The sequence below is a fragment of the Oncorhynchus keta genome, chromosome 3, assembly GCF_023373465.1.
Source record: "Oncorhynchus keta strain PuntledgeMale-10-30-2019 chromosome 3, Oket_V2, whole genome shotgun sequence".
Classification (NCBI taxonomy): domain Eukaryota; kingdom Metazoa; phylum Chordata; class Actinopteri; order Salmoniformes; family Salmonidae; genus Oncorhynchus; species Oncorhynchus keta.
In genome coordinates, this window is record NC_068423.1 from 19332152 (window position 1) to 19344651 (window position 12500).

At 47.9% G+C, this 12500-nt stretch overlaps 1 protein-coding gene and 1 long non-coding RNA gene across 24 annotated transcripts in view; one reads left to right on the top strand and one right to left on the bottom strand.

Moving 5' to 3' along the window:
• LOC118363428 (neurexin-1a-like) overlaps window positions 1–12500 on the top strand; it is a 99764-nt gene that overhangs the window by 65038 nt on the left and 22226 nt on the right. For 13 of the 22 annotated variants that reach the window (XM_052491919.1, XM_052491930.1, XM_052491940.1 and 10 more), the window contains 4 exons: window positions 4271–4474; window positions 6403–6429; window positions 11333–11455; window positions 11742–11891. In XM_052491919.1, coding sequence (XP_052347879.1) covers window positions 4271–4474; window positions 6403–6429; window positions 11333–11455; window positions 11742–11891 — 504 coding nt within the window. The remainder of the gene's footprint in view (window positions 1–4270; window positions 4475–6402; window positions 6430–11332; window positions 11456–11741; window positions 11892–12500) is intronic. The other 9 variants (XM_052491982.1, XM_052492003.1, XM_052492014.1 and 6 more) reach the window with 1 other exon arrangement.
• Window positions 4486–5619, bottom strand: LOC127914612 (uncharacterized). Of its 2 annotated transcripts, none has more exons than XR_008089051.1 (3): window positions 5245–5619; window positions 4967–5092; window positions 4486–4874 (listed from the first exon to the last, which is right to left on the bottom strand). It is a non-coding gene; the product is annotated as an uncharacterized LOC127914612 (long non-coding RNA). The 2 variants fall into 2 exon arrangements; XR_008089050.1 differs by having other exon boundaries at window positions 4967–5206.

The following is a 12500-nucleotide window of genomic DNA, read 5'->3' on the forward strand; positions in this document are numbered from 1 at the left end:
TACATAAAGAGAGGCCTAAGACAACAACATAGCATGGCGGCAACACAGGACAACACAACATGGTAGCAGCACAAACATGGTACAAACATTGTTAGGCACAGACAACAGCACAAAGGGCAAGAAGGTAGAGACAACAATACATCACGCGAAGTAACCACAAGTGTCAGTAAGAATGTCCATGATTGAGTCTTCGAATGTAGAGATGGAGATAAAACTGTCCAATTTGAGCTCCATTCGCTAGCTGCAGCGAACTGAAAAGAGGAGCGACCCAGGGATGTGTGTGCTTTGGGGACCTTTAACAGATTGTGGCTGACAGAACGGGTGTTGTATGTGGAGGATGAGGGCTGCAGTAGACATCTCAGATAGGGGGGACTGAGGTCTAAGTGTTTTATAAATAATAAATAAATCAACCAGTGGGTCTTGTGATGTGTATACAGAGATGACCAGTTTACAGAGGAGTATATAGTGCAGTGATGTGTCCTATAAGGAGCTTTGGTGGCAAATCTGATGGCTGAATGGTAAAGAACATCTTGCCACTCGAGCACACCCTTACCTGCCGAACTATAAAGTACGTCTCCGTAATCTAGCATGGGAAGGAAGGTCATCTGAATCAGGGTTAGTTTGGCACCTGGGGTGAAAGAGGAGTGATTACGATAGAGGAAACCAAGTCTAGATATAACTTTAGCCTGCAGCTTTGATATGTGCTGAGAGAAGGACAGTGTATTGTCTAGCCATACTCCCAAATACTTGTGTGAGGTGACTAAACCCTCAGAGGTAGTAATCACACCAGTGGGGAGAGGGCCATTCTTCTTACCAAACCACATGACCTGTGTTTTGGAGGTGTTCAGAACAAGGTTAAGGGTAGAGAAAGCTTGTTGGACACTAAGAAAGCTTTGTTGTATAGCGTTTAACACAAAATCCGGGGAGGGATCAGCTGAGTATAAGACTGTATCAGCTGCATATAAATGGATGAGAGAGCTTCCTACTGCCTGAGCTATGTTGTTGATGTAAATTGAGAAGAGCGTGGGGCCTAGGATCGAGCCTTGGGGTACTCCCTTGATGACAGGCAGTGGCTGAGACAGCAGATGTTCTGACTTTATACACTGCACTCTGAGAGCAGTAGTTAGCAAACCAGGCCAAAGACCCCTCAGAGACACCAATACATCAATACCGACCCACAAGAATGGAATGGGCTACCGTATCAAAAGCTTTGGCCGAGAAAATGAAAGTAGCAGCTCAACATTGCTTAAAATCAAGGGCAATGGTGACATTCATTGAGGACCTTTAAGGTTATAGTGACACATCCATAACCTGAGCAGAAACCAGATTGCATACCCGAGAGAATACTATAGACACCAAGAAAGCCAGTCAGTTGATTATTGACAAGTTTTTCCAACAATTTTGGTAAACAGGGCAAAATAGAAATAGACCTATAACAGTTAGGATCAGCTTGATCTCCCCCTTTAAATAAAAGATTAACCGTAGCTGCCTTCCAAACAATGGGAACCTCCCCAGAGAGGAGAGACAGGTTATAAATGTCAGAGACAGGCTTGGTGATGATAGGCGCAGCAACATTAAAGAAGAAAGGATCTAAACCATCTGACCCAGATGTTTTTTGGAGGTCAAGTTTAAGGAGCTCGTTTTGCACCTCAGACACAGTGACTGCCTGCAGGGAGAAAACAGGATTGGGGCTAGTCGCACTAGAAGGGCTGGGAGGTGAGAAAATGTTGGACAGGCAAGGAGGCATGTCTGAGTCAAAGAGGAATCCTGATTTAATGAAGTGGTGAATAAATAACAGCCTGAGAGCACTTCTTTCTCATTTGCCTGAACGACAGCCAGTCAGCCTGAGTATTTGTGTACCGAACCTTTTGCCTAATTATGTTCTTGAGGTGGAATAACTGCCAGATCACGGTTGAACCAAGGACTGAACCTGTTTTTTAATTCTCATTTTCTTTATGGGGGTGTGCATGTTATTAACAATACTACTGAAAATATCAAAAAAGAAAGTCCAGGCGTCTTCGACAGAGCTGATTCAATACCCATTTACAGAGGCCAGGTTATGGAGGAAGGCTCAAGTGTCTATGTGAGAATAACATTGAGGAGAGTAGCCTTCTCTGGGTGTTTGGAGTCATACCTTGTGGGACTGCTAATAGTCTGAGATAGATTTAGAGAGTCCTATTGTTTTAGGACTTGATCAGGTGGTTTAAGCATATCCTAGTTCAGATCACCTAGCAGGACAGATTCAGACTTAGTGTAAGGGGCCAGGAGAGAGTTTAGGGCAGGTAGGGTACAGCCCGGTGCTAATGGGGGACGATAACACCCAGCAACAGTCAACAAAGAGCTGTTTGAAAGCTTATTGCTTAAAACCAGCAAGTTAAATTGTTTGGTGGAGTTGGTGTGGACAACCGAGCACTGAAGGTGATCCTTGGTAAAGATTGCCGTTCCACCACCTTTGGAAGATCTGTCTTGCCTGAAAAAGTTACAAATAGAAAGTTAACATCAGTGTTCAAAACACTCCATTCCATTTTATTTTACCAGGTAAGTTGACTGAGAAGACGTTCTCATTTACAGCAACAACCTGGGGAATAGTTACAGGGGAGAGGAAGGGGATGAATGAGCCAATTGTAAGCTGGGGATGATTAAGTGACAGCTTGGGAATTTAGCCAGGACACCAGGGTTACTCTTACGATAAGTGCCATGGGATCTTTAATGACCTCAGAAAGTCAGGATACCTGTTTAACGTCCCATCTGAAAGACGGCACCCTACACAGGGCAGTGTCCCCAGTCACTGCCTTGGGGCATTGGGACCAGCAGAATCTGGTCTCCCATCCAGGGACCAACCAGGAACAACCCTGCTGAGCTTCAGAAGCAAGTCAGCAGTGGGATGAAGGGTGGTATGCTGCTGGCTTCGCAACTACGTCTCAGTAATGACCAACAACATCTGGATTGGAGCTGTTAACCCACACTTTCAATTGATACATTTTAGGTATTAAGCTTCTAGTGTTAACGTACAGAACCCCCCCCTCTCTCTACACCCCCTCTTTCTCTCTCTCCCCCTTCTTGCTCTCTCGACCACCTCTCTCTCTTTCTGTCCACCCCCCTCTCTTACTCTTTCTACCCCCTCTTTCTCTCTCTGCCCTCTCTCTCTCTCTCTACCCCCCTCTCTCTCTCTACCCCCTCTCTCTACCCCCTCCGATCTCTCTACCCGCTCTCTCACTCTGCCCCCCTCTCTACCCCCCTCTCTCTCTACCCCCTCCTCTCTCTCTCTCCCTCTACCCCCCTTCTCTCTCTATCCCCCTCCTTCTCTCTCCCTGCCCCCTCTCCCTCTCTCTCTCTCTCTCTCTCTCTCTCTCTCTACCTGCTCTCTCTCTACCCCCTCCTTCTCTCTCTCTACTCCCCTCTCTCACTCTTTCTACCCCCTCTCTCTCTCTTTCCCCCCTCTCTCTCAGGTGCTCTGCTGAAGCACCATTTTCTCATTTCATTTAGTCAGCTGTTAAGAAATTACTCCAACGCACACATACACATGTATGTGTATGTGTGCGTTTGTGTGGGTGTTAGTTATGTTATCATGATGTAACAGGCTAACCTCCAGTTAATGAGGATTCATTAGCATTTTAGCTTTTCACCCTCTCTCTTTCTCCTTATCTCTCCTTCCCCCTCTCCCTATCTCTCCTTCTCCCTCTCCCTTCTTCTCTCTCTCCCACCTTCTCCATATCTCTCCTTCTCTCTTCTCCGTTCTCTCCTTGCTCGCTTTACTGAGCACTCACTGTTACGTTTCCCTCTGAAATTCACTCACTTATTCACACACACACTCTGAGCTCATTAGTATTCGTGAGACCTCTCTCTCCCTGTTCTCTTGTTTTCGCCACCAATGGTGTCCCACAGACAGAGAGAGAGAGAGACAGACAGACAGACAGACAGACAGACAGACAGACAGACAGACAGACAGACAGACAGACAGACAGAGAGAGAGAGAGAGAGAGAGAGAGAGAGAGAGAGAGAGAGAGAGAGAGAGAGACAGAGAGAGAGAGAGAGAGAGAGAGAGAGATTTTGAAGCATCAGAGAAAGGTAGAGGCAGAGGAGCAAATATAGAACCATCAATCTCTCTCAGTGGAAAACAGCTTTGAATTGAATATTTTCTGGAATTTAAGTCAAACTGGAGACACTGGTTTGATCTGCTTTGATGTGGTCTCATCTGGACTGGTCTGGTCTGGACTGGTCACTGCCTGATATTAATATCTTCCCCTCCTCCCTCCTCCTCCCTCTCTAGATGCGACCATCCTATCCTATGATGGTAGTAAGTTTATGAAGGTCCAGTTGCCCGTATCGATGCACACCGAAGCAGAGGATGTGTCGCTACGTTTTCGCTCCCAGCGGGCCTACGGTGTTCTCATGGCAACAACATCACGGAACTCAGCCGACACGCTCCGACTGGAGCTGGACGGGGGGCGTGTCCGACTCACTGTCAACCTAGGTACACATACACATACACTGTCAACCTAGTTACACACACATATACTGTCAACCTAGTTACACACACACATACACTGTCAACCTAGTTACACACACACATACACTGTCAACCTAGTTACACACACACATACACTGTCAACCTAGTTACACACACACATACACTGTCAACCTAGTTACACACACACATACACTGTCAACCTAGTTACACACACACATACACTGTCAACCTAGTTACACACACACATACACTGTCAACCTAGTTACACACACACATACACTGTCAACCTAGTTACACACACACATACACTGTCAACCTAGTTACACACACACATACACTGTCAACCTAGTTACACACACACATACACTGTCAACCTAGTTACACACACACATACACTGTCAACCTTGTTACAAACACCAACACTGTCAACCTTGTTACACACACACATACACTATCAACCTAGTCAACCTAGTTACACACACATACATTGTCAACCTAGTTACACACACATACACTGTCAACCTAGTTACACACACACTGTGTACATAAGTACACAGTAGGTCTATACCCACACACTGTAACCCTAAGTACACAGTAGGCCTATACCCACACACTGTAACCCTAAGTACACAGTAGGCCTATACCCACACACTGTAAACCTAAGTACACAGTAGGCCTATACCCACACACTGTAACCCTAAGTACACAGTAGGCCTATACCCACACACTGTAACCCTAAGTACACAGTAGGCCTATACCCACACACTGTAAACCTAAGTACACAGTAGGCCTATACCCACACACTGTAACCCTAAGTACACAGTAGGCCTATACCCACACACTGTAACCCTAAGTACACAGTAGGCCTATACCCACACACACTCAAACATAACCTGAGAGCAGAGCACATGTACATAGAGCTAAACCAAGATCTGCTATTACACACACACACACACATACACTCTTACATTGTTGTACTGTATTGTATTTTTGGTGTGTGTATTGTTGAACAGAGGGTTGGTCCTCCCGGTCCGAGGCTGCATTCCCTGCTCACTCCCAGATGACCACTGCACCCCTACACACACGCGCACACACAGAGACACGCACATACACAAATACACACACAGAGACACACACACACGCGCACACACAGAGACACACACATACACAAATACACACACAGAGACATGCACACACACGCGCACACACAGACACACACATGCACAATTACACACACAGAGACACACACACATGCACACAAATACACACACAGAGACACACACACAAACACATGCACACATACACAAATACACACACAGAAACACACACGCACACACACAAATACACATGCACACACACTCACCAATAGATGCAGGGGTGTGTGTTGGTCTCTGGCTGTAGCATCTGCGTCTCTGCTGTGGTTGACGACACCCGACACACCTGGGGTATTATGGGAACCATGACCTCTGACCTCCCATGTTCCTCTGCTCTACCAGGGGCGGGATTTGGTGCTCTGTTGCTCGGTGACAGAAATTTGGGGCTACGCCCACCTCAGTGTCCTGATATTATGGATGTTATGGTCACAGAGGCTGTCACTCTGACCAGAGTAGCCAATGACACACATGTCACACTGAGACTTCTCGCTCTCCCTCAGCCAATTACAGAGCAAGACAATTCAGAGATCCATTTGCTGGATCTTATTTACTGGATTCCCAGTGCTACCATGTCATTCGCTCAGAGCACAGAGCAGACAGCCCTATCCTCTGCTTTGATTAGCCAATAACCTCCTCCCAGCTTGCCCTCAGAAGGCAGGGAGAGTGTGTGTTCTCAGCGAGGTGTGTGTGTGTGTGGAGTGTGTTGGTGTGTTGGTCCCCAGCGCGTGGAGTTGTATCTTTGTGCAGTGTTAACCCTCTGCTCTGCTCTCCCTCCAGACTGTATCAGGATTAACTGTACCGCCAGTAAGTCACGCTCCATCTCACACTACCTCTGTGTGTGTTAGAACGTGTGTGTGTGTGTGTGTGTGTTAGAACTTGTGTGTGTTTGTGTGCGCTGGTGTGTGTGACTGTGTGTTTGATTCTGCTAGAGTCCAGGGTTACTAAGGCAGCCATTTTAGAGATAATGTAAGAGAGGAAAGACAGAGTGAGGAAAAAGGGGGGTGGGGGAGAGGTGAGAGGGGGAACAGGAAAAAAGGGGGTGGTGGAGAGGTGAGAGGGAAAGGGGGGGGGGGGAGAGGTGAGAGGGGAAAAAAAGGGGGTGGGGGAGAGGTGAGAGGGGAAAAAAAGGGGGGTAGGGGTGTTAGTGAATAAGGTGAGAGGGGGAACAGGAAAAAGGGGGGTGTTAGTGAATAAGGTGAGAGGGGGAACAGGAAAAAGGGGGGTGTTAGTGAATAAGGTGAGAGGGGAACAGGAAAGGGGGGGTGTTAGTGAATAAGGTGAGAGGGGAACAGGAAAAAGGGGGTGTTAGTGAATAAGGTGAGAGGGGGAACAGGAAAGGGGGGGGGGGGGGTGGGGGTGTTAGTGAATAAGGTGAGAGGGGAACAGGAAAAAGGGGGTGGGGGTGTTAGTGAATAAGGTGAGAGGGGAACAGGAAAAAGGGGGGTGTTAGTGAATAAGGTGAGAGGGGAACAGGAAAAAGGGGGGTGTTAGTGAATAAGGTGAGAGGGGGAACGGGAAAAAGGGGGTGTTAGTGAATAAGGTGAGAGGGGGAACAGGAAAAAGGGGGTGGGGGTGTTAGTGAATAAGGTGAGAGGGGGAACAGGAAAAAGGGGGGTGTTAGTGAATAAGGTGAGAGGGGAACGGGAAAAAGGGGGGTGTTAGTGAATAAGGTGAGAGGGGGAACAGGAAAAAGGGGAGTGGGGTGGGGGTGGGGGTGTTAGTGAATAAGGTGAGAGGGGAACAGGAAAAAGGGGGTGGGTGGGGGTGGGGGTGTTAGTGAATAAGGTGAGAGGGGAACAGGAAAAGGGGGGTGTTAGTGAATAAGGTGAGAGGTGGAACAGGAAAAAGGGGGGTGTTAGTGAATAAGGTGAGAGGGGAACGGGAAAAGGGGGATGTTAGTGAATAAGGTGAGAGGGGAACAGGAAAAAGGGGGGTGTTAGTGAATAAGGTGAGAGGGGGAACAGGAAAAAGGGGGGGGGTGTTAGTGAATAAGGTGAGAGGGGGAACAGGAAAAAGGGGGGTGTTAGTGAATAAGGTGAGAGGGGGAACAGGAAAAAGGGGGGTGTTAGTGAATAAGGTGAGAGGGGAACAGGAAAAAGGGGGGTGTTAGTGAATAAGGTGAGAGGGGGAACAGGAAAAAGGGGGGTGTTAGTGAATAAGGTGAGAGGGGGAACAGGAAAAAGGGGGGTGTTAGTGAATAAGGTGAGAGGGGGAACAGGAAAAAGGGGGGTGTTAGTGAATAAGGTGAGAGGGGAACAGGAAAAAGGGGGGTGTTAGTGAATAAGGTGAGAGGGGGAACAGGAAAAAGGGGGTGTTAGTGAATACGGTGAGAGGGGAACGGGAAAAAGGGGGTGTTAGTGAATAAGGTGAGAGGGGGAACAGGAAAAAGGGTGGGTGGGTGGGTGGGGGTGGGGGTGTTAGTGAATAAGTTGAGAGGGGGAACAGGAAAAGGGGGTGTTAGTGAATAAGGTGAGAGGGGAACAGGAAAAAGGGGGTGTTAGTGAATAAGGTGAGAGGGGGAACGGGAAAAAAGGGGGTGTTAGTGAATAAGGTGAGAGGGGGAACAGGAAAAAGGGGGGTTTAGTGAATAAGGTTTAGAGGGGGAACGGGAAAAAGGGGGGTGTTAGTGAATAAGGTGAGAGGGGGAACAGGAAAAAAGGGGGGTGTTAGTGAATAAGGTGAGAGGGGAACAGGAAAAAGGGGGAACAGGGGGTGTTAGTGAATACGGTGAGAGGGGAACAGGAAAAAGGGGGGTGTTAGTGAATAAGGTGAGAGGGGAACAGGAAAAAGGGGGTGTTAGTGAATAAGGTGAGAGGGGAACAGGAAAAGGGGGGGTGTTGGTGAATACGGTGAGAGGGGAACAGGAAAAAGGGGGGTGTTAGTGAATAAGGTGAGAGGGGGAGCAGGAAAAAGGGGGTGTTAGTGAATAAGGTGAGAGGGGGAACAGGAAAAAGGTAGGGGTGGGGGTGTTAGTGAATAAAGTGAGAGGGGGAACAGGAAAAGGGGGGTGTTAGTGAATAAGGTGAGAGGGGGAACAGGAAAAAGGGGTGGGGGTGTTAGTGAATAAGGTGAGAGGGGGAACAGGAAAAGGGGGTGTTAGTGAATAAGGTGAGAGGGGGAACAGGAAAAAGGGGGATGTTAGTGAATAAGGTGAGAGGGGAACAGGAAAAAGGGGGATGTTAGTGAATAAGGTGAGAGGGGGAACAGGAAAAAGGGGGATGTTAGTGAATAAGGTGAGAGGGGGAACAGGAAAAAGGGGGGATGTTAGTGAATAAGGTGAGAGGGGGAACAGGAAAAAGGGGGATGTTAGTGAATAAGGTGAGAGGGGGAACAGGGAAAAGGGGGATGTTAGTGAATAAGGTGAGAGGGGGAACAGGGAAAAGGGGGGATGTTAGTGAATAAGGTGAGAGGGGGAACAGGAAAAAGGGGGATGTTAGTGAATAAGGTGAGAGGGGGAACAGGAAAAAGGGGGGATGTTAGTGAATAAGGTGAGAGGGGGAACAGGAAAAGGGGTGAGGTACACAGGGAAGAGAGAGAAGAGCCAAGGAAAAAGAGACCGAGAGTTCCGTCACGGAGATGGACTGAAAGCTTCTCAGGGCTTCCGGATAATAATATCTCCTTCATGCTGAAAATGAAAGATTCTCTACCCCTCCATCGTTTTTCTTCCCTCCATCCATCCAGCCATCTATCCATCCACCCCTCCCTTCCTCTGAGTGCTTTGTTTGCCTGTAGGCTGTCGTGAGTCGAGCTCTGTGTATGTGTGTTTGTCCTTTCACCACGGAAGACGACTCTATGACGGCATCCTGATACTGACAAAGGGAGAAGGTGTTGCCATGGGAACATACCTAGACAACTTGTCTATGTCTATCAACAGTATGTAACATAATGCTTTTCATAAGCATAGAAACCTTAAAAGGTGTTATTCTGATTTTGTAATGATCAGCCATTATGAGTTATTATCAGCCATTTGGAGTTAAAAAAAATACTGCCATTGAAAGAGCTTAATATTAGGAGTTGATTATAAAACATGACAAGAGTTCATACAACTCAGTAAATACAATATTACATACATTTCATTTGTATAAGTTCCATCGGGAGACAGGTTTTTCAGCAAATTAGTCACTCTTCCATTACCATATTTCATGTCCTGTGTGTGTGTGTGTACGTGTGTCCTGGCTGTTCTCAGGTTGGCATGGATCACTGCCTCATTCTCACATCAGCCCATTCACCCCAACAGTGTGCGGTCACACACACACACACACACACACACACAAAACACCAATCTCAGGCAGTGATCCATGGTAATGGGATGAGAGACTTGTGCCCAGAGCACAGCTGAGACTCCTCAGGGGAGCCCTCTGTCCTCTCCTGAAAACTAATCACACCTAACACACACACAAGACACCTACACTCACACATACCTCACCTACACATACACAGAGACCTCACACGTGGCAATATGATGTGTGTGTGTGTGTGTGTGTGTGTGTGTGTGTGTGTGTGTGTGTGTGTGTGTGTGTGTGTGTGTGTGTGTGTGTGTGTGTGTGTGTGTGTGTGTGTGTGTGTGTGTGTGTGTGTGTGTGTGTGTGTGTGTGTGTCATGGTGCTGCCATTTCCCACAGCTGAATCTGTCAGGCTGTTTACCTCTCATCTTCTCGTTCCTCCTATAGCTTATCACCCCCCTACACACACTGACACTCTGGTCTATCCTGGTGAGAGGGAGAGAGACTCACAACACTCCCCAGAGATCGCCTTCAACAGAAACTAGAGAGAGAAAATTAGGAGAGAGAAAGGGACGAAAGGAGAGAGAGAGGGATGAAGGGAGAGAAAAGGGGAAGGAGAGAGAGAGAGGGATGAAAGGAGAGAAAAGGAAGGAGAGAGAGAGGGATGAAGGGAGAGAGAAAAGGGGAAGGAGAGAGAGAGGGATGAAAGGAGAGAGAAAAGGGGAAGGAGAGAGAGAGGGATGAAAGGAGAGAAAAGGGGAAGGAGAGAGAGAGAGGGATGAAAGGAGAGAAAAGGGGAAGGAGAGAGAGAGAGGGATGAAAGGAGAGAAAAGGGGAAGGAGAGAGAGAGAGAGAGAGAGAGATGAAAGGAGAGAAAAGGGGAAGGAGAGAGAGAGGGATGAAAGGAGAGAAAAGGGGAAGGAGAGAGAGAGAGGGATGAAAGGAGAGAAAAGGGGAAGGAGAGAGAGAGAGGGATGAAAGGAGAGAAAAGGGGAAGGAAGAGAGAGAGGGGATGAAAGGAGAGAAAAGGGGAAGGAGAGAGAGGGGGATGAAAGGAGAGAAAAGGGGAAGGAGAGAGAGAGAGGGATGAAAGGAGAGAAAAGGGGAAGGAGAGAGAGGGATGAAAGGAGAGAAAAGGGGAAGGAGAGAGAGAGAGGGATGAAAGTAGAGAAAAGGGTAAGGAGAGAGAGAGAGGGATGAAAGGAGAGAAAAGGGGAAGGAGAGAGAGAGAGGGATGAAAGGAGAGAAAAGGGGAAGGAGAGAGTTCCTCCTGCTGTATTACTGCTCTACGTCCCTCTTGCTACAGAGCTGAGTATCTAGTGCCACCATGTGGTCAGATAGGGTAGGACACTGTGGCAGGAGATGGAGAATGTGTGTGTGGGTTTGTGAGTGCGTGCTTGCCTGCATGTGTGCATGTGTTAACCCTTCGTGTGGGTGTGCGTAAGGTGTATGTGTGTGTATATTAACTAACTGGAATGTGTGTAGGTAAGGGTCCAGAGACCATCTTTGCAGGGCTGGGGCTGAATGATAATGAGTGGCACACTGTCAGAGTGGTGCGACGCGGGAAAAGCCTCAAACTCACCGTCGACGACCTGCAATCTGTAGAAGGTAACCATAGCAACCCCCCAACGCTGTCAACCCTGACCTTTCAGTCCTAACCTTAACCCCTGGCCTCAAACCCATAACCTGCAGACATTGTTCAAGTACATTCAAGCCCAAGTGTCTTGTATTTAGCTGACCTGGTCCAATGTAGCCAATGGAATAGTCCCAAAAGTGCAAAATCCACTCACCCTGCACTCCGGTGACGCTAAATCAAGTACACCTCAAGTGCTTCAATGTATTTGACCCCTGTCTGCTAACCTCTCCCCTGACCCCTGACCTCTAACCCCTCCAGGTCAGATGGCAGGTGACCACACCCAGCTGGAGTTCCACAACGTGGAGACAGGCATTGTGACGGAGAAGCGCTTCATGCCCGCTGTGCCCTCCAACTTCATAGGGCACCTGCAGGGCCTCACTCTCAATGGGATGCCCTATGTAGACCTCTGTAAGGACAGAGTACACACACACACACCTACACACACCCACACATACACACACCTCACACACGTATACACGCACCTCACACACACACCCACACATACACACACCTCACACACGCATACAAGCACCTCACACACACACACCTCACACACACACACCTCACACACGCATACAAGCACCTCACACACACACACACCTCACACACACACACCTTACCAGTGTTGGTGGTAACATGTTATATAATCAGATTACTTTTCTGAGTAACATTACTACAGTTACTTTGTCAAACAACGAGTGCCTTACTTTCACAATCATATCTCTTAACGGGCGCGTTTCCATGAGCCGATCTCGACTTGTTTCCTCATTTAGTTGTCGAGCGAGTGGAGGAAGGCTGGAGAAATGTCATGACAGCTGTTGTCCATAGAAATGTATAGATGGCGCGTCTCTGATCTTTGCCTTTGAACACGCTTCTGTGGTAGCAAAGCCCATAGAGTGCCCTCTATACGTCTCTATGGGTCCCTGTAAGTGCGGACTGTGACCAGATCTGGCGGCTCAACAGCTTTTGAATGAAAACACAGGCTATCTGTACAGACATTGGGCTTGCACTAGATAT